Source organism: Poecilia reticulata, chromosome 11 (genome assembly GCF_904066995.2).
Source record: "Poecilia reticulata chromosome 11, P_reticulata-male-v2, whole genome shotgun sequence".
Classification (NCBI taxonomy): Eukaryota; Metazoa; Chordata; class Actinopteri; order Cyprinodontiformes; family Poeciliidae; genus Poecilia; species Poecilia reticulata.
In genome coordinates, this window is record NC_088840.1 from 26,747,184 (window position 1) to 26,767,671 (window position 20,488).

Below are 20,488 nucleotides of genomic sequence, written 5' to 3' on the forward strand. Positions count from 1 at the left end.
ACTGTGTGAAACACCTGTTTGCTCCACGATAGCTTGCTACCAAGTGGGCTGGCTAGCACATCCAGGGTAGCCCGCCAGCTGCTCGGTTGGTAGCAAGCTACCCTGGATGTGACATAACTGTTATGCTTAACAATACTTACGTATGTTTGTTGTTAACAATTAAAATACTTTACAAGCTGAAGTGAGGTGTTAATGATTGTTTAACAACTTCTAAAAATTCTTTCAGACTTCTGTGAAGTATTTGAAGTATATCTGCACAGGGGATAATAGAACCTGATCCAGCTGCTGTAAAAGAATGGCTACATTAAACAATTCTGTCAATTAAAAATTGATTTCATTTGTCATTGATTGATCAAATTTTTTTCAAGAATGTCTTTAGATGCCCCATTGTCATCTCGCACTCGAAACTGGCTTCACCTGGCAACCATTGTGTGGGAACTTGGAGAGGCGGATCCTCGTCAACTACGGGACAGGGCGACTTAACAGCCCTGTCCCGTAGAGGGGTGCGGCTATGCCGCATTCCGCTTGACATCCTCCTCTCCGAGTGGCCAGGTCGCTCCTCAGTGACATTATTCAAGGCGTAAGAGGCGCGTCACTCATGAGCGCCTGGCTGTCCTCCGTGCCGCACTACTGCTGTCCCGTTGATCGTGGGACATCGACACTTCAGGTACATTACACTGAATGAAAGGTTCTGAGTCAAACTCTAGAAACTGACTGCATGTTTGTTTGGATTGACAGGAACGTAAAAAAGATTTGACATGATCTAGTAATTATATTTAAATCCTATCTGTGCTAAATATTTAATATTTACATAATTAACGTTATGTTTTGACTGTTTGGATTTTAATGCAAAGTGGTAATTGTTTTGTAGATTTTCTTTTGATACTATACAATATTTATGTTCTTCAAACTACTTTTCATTCAAAACTTAATTCATGTCGACATGTGTCAAGTTTATTTTAAACTAGAAATGAAAAATAAACAAGTTAATATTGTAGTAGTTGGATTATCTGTGTGCTTAGATTTTCTACACTTAGATCTCTTCTTGACTCCTCTTTTTGTGTCTTCTTGTAAGATTTTAGTCGCCTTTCTTCTGCCAGCTAACCAGCAGCTGACTTTCTTTTCTCTTTTGTGAGTTCTCTATTTTGACCGGTTTTTTGTCCTCTGTCTTCAGCCGAGTATGTCCCAGCGGCAGTCATGTCATCGAGGAGCGTTCTCACCAGCAGCAGCTCTGAGAATTCCCTGGACATGGCTCCTCTTCAGGTTTGTGATAAAGACTCTTCCTACATCTCAGTTTGATTCTGTCAGAAGCTGTAGAGAAAATACACTGCTCAAAAAAATAAAGGGAACACTTAAACAACACAATGTAAATCAAACTTCTGTGAAATCAAACTGTCCACTTAGGAAGCAACACTGATTGACCCGACGAGGGTCTCTGTTAATCGGTGTTGCTTCCTAAGTGGACAGTTTGATTTCACAGAAGTTTGATTTACTTGGAGTTGTATTGTGGTGGTCCCTTTATTTTTTTTGAGCAGTATACTTTTTCAGTTTTTTCATAAGTTTGTGTGCAGTTTGTTCATGAACCAGAATATGTTGAGAAAAGTCGAGCTCATACCACTTCCCCATGCTGGAGATTTTTAGTTTAATAGTAATAATAAATAAAATTACACAGGGGACATCAAGACCCAACAGTAGAGTCAGACGGTAAAAATTAATCTGGTGTGTGTTATTGTCCTGCAAACTTTGCTTTAATTCTACTTTTTTCTATTTAATCATTTAATCACATTTAATCACTTGACATCCACCTCCCTCAAAGCCCACTCCCAGGTGAGACTTGTGGATTCAAGTTGGCCCACTATGCAGCTGAAGGACTTGAACCACAACTTCAAGCGGTGGATCAGAATCTTGGAGCAGGTATGGAAAAATCGATGACCACATTCAATGACCTACCTGTGTTCTCCTTTCCTGCAGGACTGACCTGCTTCTGGTATTGACTCCTTCCCTTCCGGTAGTCTGGCTGCCATTCCCCGCTGGTTGAGTGGCTGACGTCCGGGAGCGGTGGGTCCTGCTGGGGAATGGTCCCGGCAGGACCCGCCGCTCCCTGATGGAGGCGGTATCCAGCGGGCGTGAGCGCTGGGAGACGGCAGCCATTGGGGAGCGAAGGGTCCTGCTGGGGAATGGTCCCGCAGAACCCGCCTCTCCCTGTTGGCGGCCGTCTCCCAGCGAAGAATGGCAGCCAGACTACCAGAAGGGAACGAGTCAATACCAGAAGTGGTTCAGAAACTACCACCAGGGTGACGGAGAGCTCGCAGCCATGGGAGGTACCCACAGAGCCATAGGTCCAGGAGGGTCCTCTGCTCCAGAGCCCGCCGTCCAGGAGGACCTTCCTCTGCTCCAGAGCCCGCCGTCCAGGAGGGACCTGCCTCTGCTCCAGAGCCCGCCGTCCAGGAGGGACCTGCCTCTGCTCCAGAGCCCGCCGTCCAGGAGGGACCTGCCTCTGCTCCAGAGCCCGCCGTCCAGGAGGGACCTGCCTCTGCTCCAGAGCCCGCCGTCCAGGAGGGACCTGCCTCTGCTCCAGAGCCCGCCGTCCAGGAGGGACCTGCCGCAAAACTCATGTCCCCTCCTCCTGTCCGATGACTGCAGTCCGTTAGAACTTTTTTTGTCCAGCGTCGACGACGACGGTAGACGGTAGAGGAGGCGGACGAGCAACTTGAAGTTCTACTTTAAGGAAGTAGAACTTCCTTGAACTTTGTACGAGTGGCTTTTGTAACCATTTGTTTTTTTTTGTCATGTGAATTTCCCCTGCACTTTTTTTTTTTTCTATTCCACTTATTAGGTTTGAAGTCTTTTTTTTTTACGTTTTTGCACCTTATTTTCTTTAATATTTTGCACTTTTTATAGTCCATCGAGTCTTTGTGTTTCATTTTTTCATACAAGTACTTGCATTTCCTTTTTGCACTTGTATTATTGAGTCTTTTTGTTTTTGTTAATACATGTACTTGCCATGTTTTTTTGCACTTTTTTTAAATAAAAAATGTGTCAAAATCAAAACTCTATCATTTAAAATGGCAACAATCCGGGAGCATTGTGTCGTGTTGGGTAAGTGCCTTCCTTCCTTTCCAAGACTTTTTTTTTGTACATGAAGGGTTCTCTGCTCTGAGCATGTGTACCTCAAACCGGGGACTCCCTGCCGGCAGTGGCGGAGCTAGACTTTTAAAGTTGGGGGGGCCAGGACTACCTCTGGGGGCAAAATTTTAAATGTGTGTGTGCACATATATATAATTTAAAAAAATAACAACTGAATATTTGGTTAGTTTTTAAGCCCCTCTGTCATTTGACATGTTATAATTAACACCTTTGACTGGCGCACATGGAGACATGATACGCAAAGTTCATCGCAGAGGAAACTAAAATCAATCAAATTAAAGATCCTTTCTGAATATCATCTCATGGACACTGAACTAAATGCGTCTTTCTGACCGGGAGCTGACAGCGTGTTGAAGAGTTATGGACACCTTGGTTAGGAAGCTCTGATTGGACAGGTAATTTGACGGGTAATTTCGGGTCGCACCAGAATTATTTGCCTGATGGTGGTTCGGGCTTCTGATGAGTTTACATTTAATGAGTTTGGAGCACACAGAGAAAACCTAAAGAGAATGTGATCTACTTATTGTTTAGTAGAGGAATAACAGCTGACTGTTGAGAGAGGAAAGAAATTAAAGTGCAGATCCGTTAGGCAGAAACAAGCGCGAGCGCTGGGCATAAATGCGCTAAATGCTCCAATTAATCCACATGATGACAAACGCCAAATATACAATATACAGTTACACTGCTTACGTTAATGTTTTAAAAACAAAAGCAGTAAAAACTTAACTAGTTAATATGTCAGATTCCCTCCTCAGCCTCATCTTGATAAGAACAGAGAGCAGTTCGCTGGTTTCTGTCCAGACTGTGATCAGCTGCCACTTGGTGCGCAGACAGTTTCAACTTTACGCACAGAGAACATCGGGAGCTCATATTATCAGACTAAGAACAACATCAGTCAGAGGATCATCTCTGATCTGGACGATTTAACGGACCAGAGACTTTGGAGCTCCTAGCGCAGCTGATCCGCTTCTGCTGGTTTTTCTCCCGCAGAGGGAAGTGATGCGGGATCAGGAAACGATCAGAGTTCTGCCGTCTTCTAATCACGTCATTTAGTGAAATTTACTGATTCAAAACGTTCTAGCAGAGAAATAATAAATGTTTCGTTTGATGACTACAAATTGAAAATAATTTTTTTTTTTTTTTGACAGACAACAAAAAACTCCAGCGCCACCTCTGCTCCAAACTAGGAACATTGTCGGCCCCTCTTCGGTTTTTTCTCTTTTTGCGGAGGATCAATAAATAACTTATTGTGTTTTACAACCACCAGGTATGAAGCGCTTTAGCCTTTGAGTTGCACCACAGCGCAGCATAACTGAAACACCCAGGAGAAGAATATCAGCTTGTTGTTATGAGTATAAAGGAGGCTGGTATCGCGCCTGATAAAAATCTATTTATTTATGTCATCACATGGACTTATATAAAGTTTTATACATTTCTTTCATATATTTATTATTGTTTCTTCTTTAGATATATTGACTTAGATGATCCAATAATGTACAGGAATAACCTGGTGCCGTTACATTCAATCATCAGGGGGGCCACTGGGGGGCCAATCAGATGACAGGGGAGCCATGGCCCCCCTGCCCCCTCTGGCTACGCCACTGCTCACAACGTCATGTGAGAATCACAAGCAAAACTTTGAGTCAAACAAAAACTTAGAATATCAGAAAAGATTTATGACATGCACAAATAAGTTTGTTTACAAAAACAATCACTGAGACATGAGACTGCTGTTCATGAGACAAATGTGTGATTTAATGTTTAAAAGGTTTTTTTAAGCAAAACTCAGTAGGCTTTTCTCATGGTGACATGCATTAACAATTCAATTTTTGCTTTTGTTTTTTTCTTTTTTCTGCAGTTCCACCTTAAGTTTGATGCAGCTCTGCTTTCCTGATTGGACCGTCTTCATCTCCACTGCAGCAAACAGGAAGCTCTTTTTAGAGATTACAGTCCACTAATCTGTAATCTATAAAAGATTACAGGGCACAAAGGTGGCTTTGTGCCCTTGTTTATATTTTTAATAGTGTAATTATGTAAAGACAAAATATGTAAACCAGAGCTAGACCACCAGTTCTGATTTACAAAATAGACCTGCAGAACGAAATTACTAATAGAATATCTTACATATGCATAGTGTTATGCTCTATGTAGAGATTTCCTTTAGCTCTGATTGTATGTCTCACAATTGTGTAATTATCATTGTTTATTAAACTCTGAAAGCTGAGAGGCTGTTAATATTCTGTCCTAGAAGGCGGTTAGATGGGCCCTTTTTGTTGTTGAGCACCTGCCCCTGTACTGGTCTCTGTACGGCCCTGGCCATATCTCTCCGTAGCTAATACTAGGGACATTCTGTCATGTGTGCATGGTTGTAGGTGAGGAAGACGCCGGTAAACCCAGGTAGTAATGAGGAATTATGTATTAATAAAGAATCAGGAACAAACTCAGAAAGACATGCGGCACTGCAAACGGACAGAAGAACGATGAACTAATGACGAGGACCCAACGAAGGACAGAGACAACAGGTGGGGTTAAATACACAGGGAAGCTAATCAGAAAGACATGGACACGCTGGAGGGACTATGTCTCTCGGCTGGCATGGGAACGCCTTGGGATTCCCCCGAAGGAGCTGGAAGAAGTGGCTGAGGAGGGAAGTCTGGGCCTCCCTTCTGAAGCTGAAAACCTATCTATCGTTTTTGTAGGGAAACTGGAGCACCCAGAGAAAACCTATCTATCTATCTATCCATCCATCCATTTTCTTCAGGTCATGGGGGCAGCAGCCTAAGTAGGGAGGCACAAACTTCCCTCTCCTAAGCCACTTTGGTCAGCTCCTCCGGGGGATTCCCATCACATTCCTTGGCCAGCTGAGAAACAGCTATTCTGTTATTCTGGGACTGGAAATGGACGGGAATTTTACTCTTTTATTTTGCTGTTGGTGATCCTCAGCAAAGTGCACAGAGGTGGATTTGAGTAAAGGTAATGTGACAGGCTTCCTAACTTTCTGACTACTCAGTATATGTCTGTTTCTTGTGTCGTCATGTTGGTCAGCAGTACCCACCGATCTTCTTGCAGATCTTCTTGCAGACTCTGCCAGGGAGGAACTTCTCCCTGGCAGAGTCTGGTGGCTTGGCTTACTGTTTTCAGCTCCACACACTCTGTCTAATTCCATCAAGGTCTGCATGTTTTCCTTTCAATCTCACACAGTTCCTTTTCTCCTGCCGTTTGAGTTGAATCTGGGAATCCCAAGAATTAGTCAGACTCTTTATAGCTGCAGCTTTTTTCTCTTTCTCCAGTTTTTCACGCTTTTGCTCTGCAGATTCCCGCTCTTTCCTTTCTTTCAGTAACTTATCCTCCATAAAAGCCCGTTTTTTAGCTTCTTCCTTCTTTGTAAGTGACAGTTGGTCGTACACAATTTTTTTACGTATTTCACGAATTCTGTCCTTATCAGGAATGTCGCAGTCACTCTCATAGTCTAGAAAGCCAGATTCATACTGAACATCTCTTTCTTGCTTAGTTACACTGTGCTGTATTTCCCACTGCATTATTACTAAATTTTCCGTATGTTTTTTAGTCTCGTCCTGTGTCTTCAGTTTCTGCTGGGGATCCTTCTTCTGTCTCCTGGCTACAATTTCCTCAGCTGGATATCCAGGAAGCACCCTTCCCTTTCAGCCCTGTCCATTTCCCTCTTCTGTTCCTGTTTATTTTCATAACTAGCGAAGACTTTATCAGCCAGAGTCTTTGGCTTTGGAGTTTCCTTCTTCTGCTGATGTGCTTCATGTAGCATTTTGGCAACCTTCTCTTTAGCCATGCTGTTGCATAGCTTCTTTTGCAAAACAGAGTCGTAGGCAGCTTCTTTCCTCAATATATCCTGTAAATTGTCATCCACAGTCTTCTTTTGGTCTTCCATGTTGGCTCAGTCTCATTCTGCCTCCAAAAAAAATTTCAGTCTTTCTCTTTCTTCTGTCTCCTGATCTCAATTTCATCAATTTGATGCAGTCTATCTGACTCCATTGTGGCAGCCATTTGTTGCCTTTCATGTTCCGCTATTTCTTCTTATTCTGTTTATTGGCCTAACTGCTGCTTAACCCTCTCTTGAAATTGCTTTTCCTCCAAAAGAGCAAAGTTTGCAGCTTCCTTCTTCTTGATATTATCCAGATTTTCATAAACAATCTGCTTACATTCCTCTAAGGAATTCAACTTTTGGTCCCTCATGTTTGCTCAGTCTTGTCCTGTGTTCTGAGTTTCTGCTGCTTCTTCTGTTTCTTCTTCTCAACGTCCTCCGTCGATGCGACTGCTCTGATTCCATCAAGGAATCAGACCCTTTATTTATGATCTTGTCCATTTCAATCTGCTTTTGCCATTGTATTCAACTTGATCATCCCATGCATCAGTCAAATACTTTTGCATTTTGACTTTCTTTTCTTTCTCCTGTTTGTCAAGTAACTTTTGGGCAAACTCCTGCTTAGTTTTTCTTGATTAAGCTTTTTCTCCTCAACAGCTTCTTTGACATATTCTTTTCTCCTTATATTCTCTATATTTTCATAGGCCATCTTCTACATTTCTCTTGAAATTTAACCTGCTCGTGAACATTTTTCTCCCTCTCATCATGTACATATTCTGACCGTTTGCCTTCACTAACTCTGAGTGTTTGCCTTGGCTTTACCAATCGTTCCTCTGCCTTCTCTCTAACCTGTTTGTTGAGTTTTGTTCATTTCTACGTGACAAAGACTTTTTAAACTGTATGCCATGTTTGTCCATTCCAGAATCCTCATTGGAAAGGACAATGAGTTTTGGACAACCTCTCAACTTGTCAGCTCTAAACTTGTCCACATCCGTGGACAAGTTGAGAAGTTTTTGCCCATCTCTGTCAATTTGCAGCAACGTTTTTGATGGAGTTTTCTCCCGCTTGTCTCTCCAGTTTTGCACATCCGTGCGTAGGCATTCGTTGGTCTTGGCTTTGTTAAGGAAGAATTTTATATTACTGGTAAATTTAGAAAAACTCTGGCTCTGATACTTCCTTTTGATCCCGGGTTCTCTCGCGTGGCCACGTGCGGGGACAAAAACACAACAATGCGTGTTGACGTCACAGAATACAGGATTTAATCCAATCAGAAGAAAGTATAAGATAGTACAGGAAACTGAAGAAACACAGACACAAACATTGTTACCTGAGACAAGAAGACAATGAAATATCAAGGACGTCCTTTTAGAAAGAGCTGGTGCAGAAGTAAAATAAATCAGCTTTTTTCTGAATTGTTTCCCTTGTGCACAAACTTTTATACCTGTAGGTGTGTTTTCCTCTTTAATGTATTCAAATAAGGCGTATCTCTACTTGACCAATTGGAAGGCATCTCTGGCCCTTTTAAATTTAGAGAAAGTCCCGCAATTTGTTGACAAGATCAAACACCTTTTGTTAAATAAGGTAGAAGCAGGCTCTCCGAATTCATGGTGGTTTATGGCTTTTCACAGATCAGTGTGAAAAGCTAGAACTTCCTACTGACTGTTCCCAACAGACAAGAGCAGATCAGAGATCTTGACAAACAATCTGCTTTAACTACAGTAAAATAAAGATCAATAGGTCAGAATATGTTATAAATTTAAAACTATAATTATGGTATTTCAATCAAGTCATGATAAATTCTAAACTAACTTATTTTAAATTTATTTTCTTAACGCTATCCGGCTCTACAGCCATCTGGGCCAAGAGAAACAAATGCAGGAACCTCACAGGTAGCTGTGAAATTCTGGTTTCTCTTCTGCTCTGCCAGGAACAAACCTTTAATACTGTACTTTTAATTCAATGAAAAGTTCTCCAAAAACCCAATTTGTTCTTCTGCACTCAGCATCTCCAAAGTTTAGTCCTGATATCAAACCAAAAGAAATAGACAATATTAACAGAAAATAATGAAGTACAATTCCTGTTTCTAATTAGGAATTATAAACAAATAGGAATTAAGACATTCATTCACCATAAACCTAAGTATTTTCTAATACTAAAAACATTTTCATGTGATTCTAATATAGTCAGAAATAATACAATTTCAAATACATTCATCATTAACTAAGTTAATTCTAAAACAGGATAATATAATTTTATTAATAACTAAGAAAAATGTCTTACAAATTAACTGTTAGTGATTTAAAACATTTTATGTTCAGTTTTTTCACCATGTCAGATGTTAGTTTGGAAGAATTCTCATCCTGGTTACGTGAACCGACCAAGTTCCCTTTCTCAGAGTAATTCAAGTGATACTGTCCTCCACCTTCCTGCATATGTTGATTTATGACCTCCTGTCTTTAATGATAAGACCCCAGGGGTCTGAGCCGAAATTCTCTTGCAGATCCTCTATTCTCCTTTGTACTTTAAATACTTAACCCAGCAATAGTTCTTCGGGTTTTAAATCACTAACACAAACCTGTTCAAACTTAAGAAATTTGTTCTAAAAGGTTTAAACTGTGTTAAACACTATAAATAGTCATTTTTCCTCAACAAAACCAAACTCCTGTTTTCCGTGGGTATTGTGAGTTAAATGACTGTCGAGTTTGTCGTGTTAAATGAAATATTTCATTTTCATCTATGTTCATGAGGTGCTTATTATTTTATGGAGTTATATTCCTGATAAAAAATCTTAAGTGTTGTTTTAAAATGGAGCTGACTGTTCTTAGTTACTAGGGAAACTCCCGGGCTTTAGAGTTTCAGAGCTGCTGCGGAGCAAAGACGTGCCAGTCTCTGCACACAAATATAGAGCTCTATATGAAGTTTTGTTTTTTTTTTGCTGGCCAGCTTATTTTAATTTAATTTAATTTTTTACCAAGGACCCTGAAAGGATTCCTTATGACCTAAATGTTTGTTTTTCTTTTCTCTTTGTGGGTTTTCCAGGAAAACTATGACAAAGTGTTGAAACAAAGTTGGATGTGTTTCAGTCCAGTAATTTGTAATAAATAAACTGGTTGATAGTAAACTGCTGTCTGAACCCGAGTAAATTCTGTTCTTTTGTTACACTTCCATTATTATTTTGAGATACTTGCATTTACTTATTTATATGCATATTAAAATTACCTTTTCTAAATACATTTCACTCAAATATCTAAACTTACTCCAATCTGCCTTATTAAAGTTTAATCTCTCCCCACTCTTTTTATACTAATTTCCAATTATTCCTACCCTTATAATTATAGGATAATGATCACTTCCTACTGTATTTCTTTATCAGTCTTGTGAAGTCTCCGAGAGAAGGTGAAGTCCTTCCCACTTCCTGCGTCACACGCACCTGTGTCCAATTAAATTAGCTGTTAATTGAAAAGAGGTGGGAGAGGAGCAGGAGTTCCTCAGACACAGACAGACAGCAGAACAGAGTCGCGGCACCACCAATATACTCGCCAAAAGAGTAAGTTTTTATTTAATGTTAAATGTGATGTGATGTTTGGAATAGAAGCGGGTTTAATGTGCAACTTTACCATTCAATGGGTGAGTTAATGTAACTTTGAAAGCAGAAAACTTTCGAATTTGTAACTGTGGAAACACCTGTTTGCTCCACGATACCTTGCTACCAAGTGGGCTGGTTAGCACATCCAGGGTAGCCCGCCAGCTGCTCACTTGGTAGCAAGCTACCCTGGATGTGACGCATAACTGTTATGCTTAACAAATACTTGCCGTATGTTTGTTGTTAACAATTAAAAATTGTTTCAGACTTCTGTGAAATATTTGAAGTATATCTGCACAGGGGATAATAGAACCTGATCCAGCTGCTGTAAAAGAATGGCTACATTAAACAATTCTGTCAATTAAAAATTGATTTCATTTGTCATTGATTGATCAAATTCTTTTTCAAGAATGTCTTTTAGATGCCCCATCTGTTTCAACTGCACCTCGAAACTGGCTCTTCACCTGAAGACAGACCATTGTGTGGAGAACTTGGAGAGGCGGATCCTCGTCAACTACGGGACAGGGCTGTCCCCTGACCCGAGGGGTGCGGCTATGCCGCATTCCGGCTTGACATCCACCTCTCCGAGTTGGCCAGGTCGCTCCTCAGTGACATTATTCAAGGCGTTAAGAGGCACGTCACTGAGGAGCGCCTGGCTGTCCTCCGTGCCGCCAGCCCTACAGTGCCCATGCTGACCACCTGGGACATCGAAGCACTTGAGCTACATTACACTGAATGAAAGGTTCTGAGTCAAACTCTAGAAACTGACTGCATGTTTGTTTGGATTGACAGGAACGTAAAAAAAGATTTGACATGATCTAGTAATTATATTTAAATCCTATCTGTGCTAAATATTTAATATTTACATAATTAACGTTATGTTTTTGACTGTTTGGCTTTTAATGCAAAGTGGTAATTGTTTTGTAGATTTTCTTTTGATGCTATACAATATTTATGTTCAAACTACTTTTCATTCAAACTTAATTCATGTCGACATGTGTCAAGTTTATTTTAAACTAGAAATGAAAAATAAACAAGTTAATATTGTAGTAGTTGGATTATCTGTGTGCTTAGATTTTCTAACTCCTCTTGTTTTTTGTGTCTTTCTTGTAAGATTTTAGTCTCCTTTCTTCTGCCAGCTAACCAGCAGCTGACTCTTTCTTTTCTCTTTTGTGAGTTCTCTATTTTGACCGGTTTTTTGTCCTCTGTCTTCAGCCGAGTATGTCCCGACTGCCAGTCATGTCATCGAGGAGCGTTCTCACCAGCAGCAGCTCTGAGAATTCCCTGGACATGTCTCCTCTTCAGGTTTGTGATAAAGACTCTTCCTACATCTCAGTTTGATTCTGTCAGAAGCTGTAGAGAAAATACACTGCTCAAAAAAATAAAGGGAACACTTAAACAACACAATGTAAATCAAACTTCTGTGAAATCAAACTGTCCACTTAGGAAGCAACACCGATTAACAGAGACCCTCGTCGGGTCAATCGGTGTTGCTTCCTAAGTGGACAGTTTGATTTCACAGAAGTTGATTTACTTGGAGTTGTATTGTGGTGGTCCCTTTATTTTTTTGAGCAGTATACTTTTTCAGTTTTTTCATAAGTTTGTGTGCAGTTTGTTCATGAACCAGAATATGTTGAGAAAAGTCGAGCTCATACCACTTCCCCATGCTGGAGATTTTTAGTTTAATAGTAATAATAAATAAAATTACACAGGGGACATCAAGACCCAACAGTAGAGTCAGACGGTAATAAAATTAATCTGGTTGTGTGTGTTATTGTCCTGCAAACTTTGCTTTAATTCTACTTTTTTCTATTTAATCATAAAAAATCATAGTCAGGCAGAAAGAGTCATGAAACGGGAAGAGCTGGTTTCCTGAAGAAAGGGGAAGTTTCTATCTTGCATCGGTATAAAAATGGTTATCAGACGTCCTTCATTTGGAAAAGCTGGAATCCTTTTGGAGATGTTGGAGTTTAGACATTTTAAATGATTTTTGTTTTGTACTTGGACCAGAAAATGTATCCATACTTGATAAATGTATGGGAAGATTGATTTAGTTATGCTAGCCACCATGCCAATGACTATTACTGCTAAATGATGATAAAAGATGATTAAGTTTTAACTTTAAAGCTTTTCTCTCCTTTGATTTCTACTCCTGATATAAATACCATAAAAAGAGAAATCATTTAAAAAGTTTACATACGTTTCTGTATTAATCCTAAACAGAAATGTTGATATTGACAAATTAAAACTTTACAAAAACAGAGACTATAAATCGGCTCCTGAATTTAGCTGCTGCTCCTGTTCTGATGTTTTGAACCAAATAGTTTCCTGACTGATCCTCCTCGCGTTGTTTCCATGGTTACAGCCACTCTTTGCCTGGTGGACCTGGCCGGCAGCGAGCGACTGGTGAAGAGTCAGTCTCAGGGAGAGCGCTTCAAGGAGATGACGTCCATCAACAGCTCCCTGTCCAACCTGGGCATCGTCATCACTTCTCTGGCCAACAAGGTGTGTGAGACCCGAAGTCATTTATTCACAACATGAGCCAGTTTTCATTCTGCTTCTAAAACAAAAACTAACCGTTTCAGGAGAGCCACGTCCCATACAGGAACTCCAAGCTGACCTACCTGCTGCAGAACTGCCTGGGAGGAAACAGCAAAACGTGAGTTCTTCATCATCGACCCTGCAAAAGTCACTCATCTGTTTAAAAAAGGATTTATTTAAAAGATATTAATCAGATTAACTGTAGGAACATCGGTCGTGTTGTTGTGACTTTGAAAGCAGGTTTCTGATCACTTTTATTGTTTCGGCTCCAGGTTGATGTTCGTGAACATTTCTCCAGAGTCGGACAGCTTTGGAGAAACACTCAACTCTCTGAGGTTTGCCAGCAAGGTCAGTCAGTTTGGTCTGAATTATTTACCACAGACGTTATTTCACTAAAACATTTAGTCAGTTTGTTGACACATGGCTGATATTGGGGCTTTTATTATTCAGTGATTCATAGTTGGATGAATCATGTTCATCACCATCCTGATGAGTTTCTGTTTAAATAGAGCTTCATGTTCAGTTCTGCCATAAAAGCTTTTTTTAATTTTTGTTTTGCTGTTTTTCCAGGTGAACGATTGCGTCATTGGGACAGCGAGTTCCAACAAGATCAAAGTTTTTACATAAACATGTCATTTCTTCTATTACTATAATCAATCTGTAAGATGTTTGCACTCCGTTTCTCTTTGTTGTTTTGAGTTTAATCTGGGGCCAAATTCATAAATGAAAGCTGGTAAATTCTCAGGGCCTCTCAATAATAACAAACAGGTTTTAATGTTGTTTTTTCTCACCAATCTGTAAATTGTGCCTCATGTAAATATTTGTCTGTTTTTAACTGCTTGCATTAAATATCCATCACTGATGTTTTTAGGAAACGGGTCCATTTTATTTATTTCTGATCTTTTAAGTACAAATAAATGTATTGATGTCTTTACTCTTATCGTTCAATTTCTATAACTAATAGTCTGGTTCAACCTGCAGCAACAATAGATATTTATTACTAAACTAGATTTAAACTGTTGTAAAGTTTTTACTATTTGTGTTTTTCCATTTATAGTATGTTTGCTGTTATAAGAACTTTTGTTTTTTTTTTTATCTCAAATTCTGACTTATGTGCATCAAAAAATTGTCATTAAAATGTCCCACTTTGACTGGTTTTGAGTAAGACTTATTTTAACTAAACATATTTAAAATATGTCATAACTCGTATAGCAGTTATTGGGATCATACAACAGCAAGATTTTGCTCAGTTGTGGTTTAAACTGGAGCCATTTTTTTGACAAAGTATGAGATCTACATAACTCAAGAATTTTTAAATATAAATTGCAACATTAAAGGTTTTTACTTTCAAGAATAAAGTGGCTTTAACGGATTTCAAAACAAAAGTAAATTGAGGATTTATGTCGGATTTTAAAATATTTCACAACAAACTCAATGGTACAGATAAATAGTTGCAATATTTGATTTACAGGTGTAAAATAGAAGAGGGATGAATTTCTTTTTTTTCTTTTTAAATTCTGCAGCGGAAATCCGTACTTCTTTACCCAGCTGTAATTTTACTCTGGACATTTGTCAGTGGGAAGATCTGACTAGTTCCTTTAAAAATATGTGAAAATAAATTCTTGGTGATAGTTTTATATATTAAATTTTCATATTCTGATTATCAGGGTCTTTATTAAAGCTTACTTTAAATATGTGATTTTCTGTCGGCCAAAGTCTGGCCCGCCTGTCTGGAGTGGCCTTAAAGGCGTAGAGTTGCTGTCTGCAGCCGCAGGGATCCGACGGGCAGCGGGTTCGGTGAAAATGCGCCAGGAAGTTCTGGTTCTGGGTGACCTGGCAGCGGTTTCTGCCCTCGGCTCAACCACACCGGACCTCTGAGGGCTGCAGGGACTGAAACGGTGAGCCGAACCTGCTGCTTTTACCTCAGCCTGGTGAGCTAACTGCGGCTAGCAGGCTAACCTCACAGCTGTAGTGATGGAGTCTGACGCTGTTCCAGATGTTTCACAGATGTCTGTCTCTCTGTCAGACTGGAGCTGACAGTCTCACTCAGGACATGATAACAGCTCAGTCTGGGACGTGCAGCTCTCTAAGTGCCACTTGACTCTGGTTTTAGGCTGGTTTTCTCATGCACTCTGCAGTAAAGTGTTATTATCAGTGGAGAACCTGCAGAGATGTGCAGCTTTCTGTAAAGTCAACCTGTTCAACTAGAACAACACTGTGCTGTCAGTAAGTATGATCTGCTGCTTTGTGTCTGATGGGTGATGCATGACATGCAATAGAAATGAACATATTGGCTGCAGGACATGAAACTCCTGATTATAAAGGAATGAGTCTGTTGATGAGTGATCATCTGCAGAATATTTCAGTTAAATGTTGATCATATTTAATATTAAGAACTGTTTGCATGTAAATCTCAGTTTGATTCTGTATATTTTGGTTAATGCAACCAGAGAATGCATGCACTGGTTAGCGTTAAAAATTCTTCAGCTGAACTGAAGGAAACAATACTTTAGCTTCAAAGCAGCAATTATTTGTTTTGAAGCTTAATTTTCTAGTGGAAGAGACTGGCAGCTGAATAGGGATGGGAATGTAACTGAACAAATTCTGCATAAAGATTGCATGCTCTCCTTGTGCATGCATGGGTTCTCTCCAGGTACTCTAACGTCCTCTGACGTCCGTAAACATGTCTCTTTCTTTAACTGGTTTCTTACAATTTATCTTAGAGATGAGTGTGAGTGGTGACCATTGCAAAGTGTAGCTGGCGTTTCGTACGATGACAAAGCTCAGGATCCCTTGTGATGAGATTGAAATGCAAACACAGGAGAAAAAACATGATGTGACACAAAGTAGAAGGAAAAACAAAAGGTGTATCAGAACAAAGCCTTGTGGTACGCCCCATGAGAGGTCAGGAGAAGAGAAAATAAAATCATTAATGCTGACTCATTAAAACTTCCAAGATTTTGAAGCTTGATGGTTTCAGACTCCAGGATCCTGACAGTTCTTCCTCCTGCAGATGCAGTCGGTTCCCATGGAGGTGGGGAGCAGCAGCAGCTCAGGCGGGTCACTGGTGGAGGTCAGCTTCCCCGGCGCTCAGACCTCGGTGCTGGACAGCCTCAACCGGCAGAGAGAGGACGGCAGTCTCTGCGATCTGTCCATCCACGTTCAGGGACACGTCTTCAAGGCGCACCGCTGCGTCCTGGCCGCGTCCTCGCCCTACTTCCATGATCAGGTGGGCGAGTTTTGACCCAAATGGTTCTGAGACGTATCTCAGAACCATGTGGGAGCAAATAATAAAGGAAGATATGAATGCTAATAAGCAAATTAGTTGATTTTTCTGCGAATCATAAATAAATGATAAGTTTTTATTCTTCTGGTGGTAATAAACTATGATCTGCTTTATTTTTCAACCATATTTACTTAAATGAACATTTTTTAGGGCTGCACAGTGGCACAGTTGGTAGAGCTGTTGCCTTGCAGCAAGAAGGTTCTGGGTTCGATTCCCGGCCCAGGGTCTTTCTGCATGGAGTTTGCATGTATGGAGTTTGCATGTTCTCCCTGTACATGGTGGGTTTTCTCCGGGTACTCCGGTTTCCTCCCACAGTCCAAAACATGACTGTTAGATTAATTGGCCTCTCCAAGTTGCCCCTAGGTGTGAGTGTGTGTGCATGGTTGTGTGTCCTGTGGGTCTCTGTGTTGCCCTGCAACAGACTGGCGACCTGTCCAGGATGACCCCGCCTCTCGCCCGGAACGTTAGTCGGAGAGGCACCAGCAACCCTCCCGACCCACTGAGGGACAAGGGTGTTAGAAATGGATGGGTGAACATTTTTTAAATAGGGCTGGAAGATATAACCTAATTCTTTATCACAATATTTTATAGTAATATTGTGATGATACAATTACAGTAAAACTATTTATTGCTTATTTTATGTAACTATAGTTGAGTGCATGATATAGCCTCACAATTACAAAGTTTTTTAAGACACCAGTCACATTAAGAAGTGTGATTTGTTTAAATAAAATCCACACATTTAATCATATTTTCATATTTATTGATACCCCTTCATAGAACAAACAGTATAAATAGTAAAACTAACTATATGACCAGTTTCGGGGATTCTTAATATAATTAATTGGAATTTGTTGTGACAATGATAATCAAACTATTCCAATAAATAATAAATGACATGATAAATTCCTACCTATAGTTGCCCCTTGTATGTTTTATCCTATTGATTCATGCTAAACTTTGTACATTCACAGAATATTTATCTAATTATTTTTGCTATTTCTAAATGTTTTATTTCCAACCTTCGACTTTCCAATAAATGCTTTACAAATTGGCGCCTCTAGTGACGATAAAAATACTGACGTGGTTTTGGGGGAATGTAAACATCATTTATTGGAATTTATTGGGACAATAATAAATCAAATTCTTATCATGATAAATGTATTATAAATGATGAATACCCTCTCCTACCTTGAAGCAGCCTAACCCTGACCTTCTGACGACCTTCTGACCTTTTCCAGGTGCTGCTGAAGAACATGTCGACGGTCTCCATCCCCGCGGTGATGGACCCGCTGGCGTTCGAGAGCGTCCTGAGCTGCGCCTACACCGGCCAGCTGCGGATGCTGCGTGACGACATCGTTAACTACCTCACGGTGGGCAGCGTGCTGCAGATGTGGCACATCGTGGACAAATGCACCGAGCTGCTGAAGGAGGGCCGCGCCGCGGCGGCAGGAGGAGGAGGAGGAGCAGCGCAGGACGCAGCAGGTGGAGGCAGCAGCTCGGCCAATCCCGGCTGCAGCAGCAGCAACAGTGAAGCTGGTGGAACTGGGAGCACAGATGGCGTCCCGGTTGTAGAGCCCAACGACCCCCAGAGGGTCCCCCAACCATCCAGCCGGCCCTCGGTGAGCGAGAGCCAGTCGCCCAGCAGCACCAACTACTTCAGCCCCCGAGACGGGAGCAGCTTTCTGGGGGGAGGAGCAGCGGCTGGGGGGGCCTCTGTGGATGGAGGCAGGGCCAGTAACACCCCCAGCTACTGCACCCCATCAGGGGGAGAGGAGGCCCTGCTCATAGAGGAGGAGGAGGAGGAGGAGGAAGAGGAGGAGGTCATGTACCACCACAGGAAGAGAGGAAGAGGAGGAGGCAGTGGGAGGAGGAAGAAAGTGAGCTCAGTGTTGGAGCAGGAGGTCGGAGTCAGCGACAGCTTCGGCGTTTCCTCCTATCAGGTCAAGTTTGAGTGAGACGCAGTAATTATGATTAATGAAATAATCTTTAACTAGTCAGTGCAGTAATTAAGAAATGTACCAAAAACACTAAAAGAATGCTGTTACTGCATTTTAGGCAATAAATGTTCATTTTATTATTTAAAAGAGGAATTATTTGTTTATTGGCTTCTTTTAATGTATTTTAATATTGTGTAAAAAGACTTAATTGAAAAATTTGCAGAATTGGCAATTTATTTTGTCCCACTGATCATCAGAATAATCGATAACTAAATAATCTTTACTTTAATAATACTAACAGCCGTATTTTCCGTCCCTCTGCAGACGGGGAGGACTCTGAGGCGGCGCTGCAGAAGCGTCCCGCCTACAGCCAGCCCAGCATCATGCCACGCAAGCAGTGGGTGGTGGTGAAGACGGAGCGGACGGAGGACGACGACCTGATCGTCGTGTCCGGAGAGGAGGGCGGTGAGGATGAGGAGGACGAAGACGAGAGGGACATGGAGCTGGTTAGAGAGCGGGAGAGAGCGAACTTCAACATCTCCAACATCAGGAGCCTTTCAGCGGAGCTGGCGGTCCGAGCGGAGAGCGACATGGACTCACAGGTCAGCCGGTACCAGAGTCCGGTTCCTCCTGTAATCTGAAACTAATTGTAGATTGTAATTTTGTGTTTACAAAAAACTATCTGAAAAGTGTGGCATTCTTTTTTATTCGGCCTCCTTTATTCTGATACCCCTGAAGTAAACAGAGACCATGTTTAGTTCTACACCATATTTTTTATTTTAGTTTGTGTAAGATAATCAAAACCTGGGAATTTAGTTAAATATTTTGAGGATGTACAAGATAATAATATCTTGCAATATGTAACTTTTATTTTAAAAAAGATTTTTACATATTTGTTAAAACTCTTCATGTTGTTACAGTTTGTTATGAGACAGATAATCTGTGAAAGATCGATTTCCTCCTTGAGCTACTGCCTGAAGCAAGGCACCAATCCCTACCAAAACAACCAATCAGAGCCAGGAGGCGGGTCTTAGCGCTGTCAATCAATCTCGTGTACTCACTGCTCAACATGTTAATGGGAGAGAAACAATTTACCGTTACAAGAAAACTCCTCATCATTGGTGGCCATGCTAACTAGCCTGAGCATTCACAATAGGCTATGCTAGCAGTGACAAAGGGAGGGTGATTGACAGCGATAAGACCCGCCTCCTGGCTCTGATTGGTTGATTCTAGTTGGTGCTGGAAGAGTTAATATTTTTTCACAGATTATCTGTCTCATTCAACACTGACACAGCATGATGACAATTTCAACAAATATGTAAAAAACAATTTATAGAAGTTACAGACTACAGCTTTAACGTGCCATCAGTATGGTGAAGCATGGCAGTGGCAGCATGATGCTGTGGGCCTGCTTTTCTAGAATCAGTTTTATAATTTCATTTGTAACAGATCTGACCTCTGACCTTTTCCTGCAGGTGGATTACTGCCAGTCATCAGAGGACTACCTAAAGTTTGAGGGCAGCCTGATCGAGCAGACGTTAGCCCAGCACCTCCATGACAGCGCTGTGGGTCAGAACCAGAGCGCCAACCGGGCCGTGTCGGCCCTGCTGGGTCAGGTCCAGTCCGCGGCCTCGGCCCGGGCACAGCTCTTCCCTCTGGACATGCAGGGGAACCAGATCCTGCTGTACAGCCAGGCGTCCGGCCTCGCTCTGGACCCGGCCGCGCCGCCGCTTGGCGTGGCCTCCGGCATGATGGGCGGAGCCTCTTTCAAAACGCCCGGCCTGGAGCACGGCGCCGTCCAGCTGCAGACCGGATTGGGTCCGGACGGTTCTGACAGTGGCGGGGTCGGAGCGGAGCCGGCGGCGGCTCCGGGGGAACCACAAAGGTGTTCATGTGTCACTGTGGGAAAACCTTCACCCACAAGAGCATGCGGGACCGGCACATCAACATGCACCTGGACCTGCGGCCGTTCCACTGCCCCGTCTGCGCCAAGAAGTTCAAGATGAAGCACCACCTGACGGAGCACATGAAGACCCACACCGGCCTCAAGCCCTACGACTGCCTGGGCTGCGGCAAGAAGTTCATGTGGCGCGACAGCTTCATGAGGCACCGCTCGCACTGCGAGAGGCGCGGCGCCGACGGCGACACAGCAG

General features: G+C 41.8%; 2 protein-coding genes across 2 annotated transcripts in view; both read left to right on the forward strand.

The window, feature by feature from the left end:
- Positions 1-1,244: 1,244 nt before the first annotated feature.
- LOC145553837 (carboxy-terminal kinesin 2-like) lies at positions 1,245-14,230 on the forward strand. Its single transcript, XM_081612844.1, has 5 exons — positions 1,245-1,263; positions 12,934-13,073; positions 13,154-13,227; positions 13,382-13,457; positions 13,680-14,230. The coding sequence occupies exons 2-5, from the start codon at positions 13,011-13,013 to the stop codon at positions 13,734-13,736; spliced, it is 270 nt and encodes an 89-aa protein (XP_081468970.1). The 5' UTR covers positions 1,245-1,263; positions 12,934-13,010; the 3' UTR covers positions 13,737-14,230.
- Positions 14,231-14,371: 141 nt separating this feature from the next.
- The window catches only part of zbtb22b (zinc finger and BTB domain containing 22b), a 6,669-nt gene continuing 552 nt past the window's right edge, over positions 14,372-20,488 (forward strand). The window contains 6 exon segments of the mRNA XM_081612865.1: positions 14,372-15,007; positions 16,123-16,338; positions 17,637-18,343; positions 18,637-18,937; positions 19,811-20,185; positions 20,188-20,484. Coding sequence (XP_081468991.1) covers positions 16,123-16,338; positions 17,637-18,343; positions 18,637-18,937; positions 19,811-20,185; positions 20,188-20,484 — 1,896 coding nt within the window. The 5' untranslated portion in view covers positions 14,372-15,007.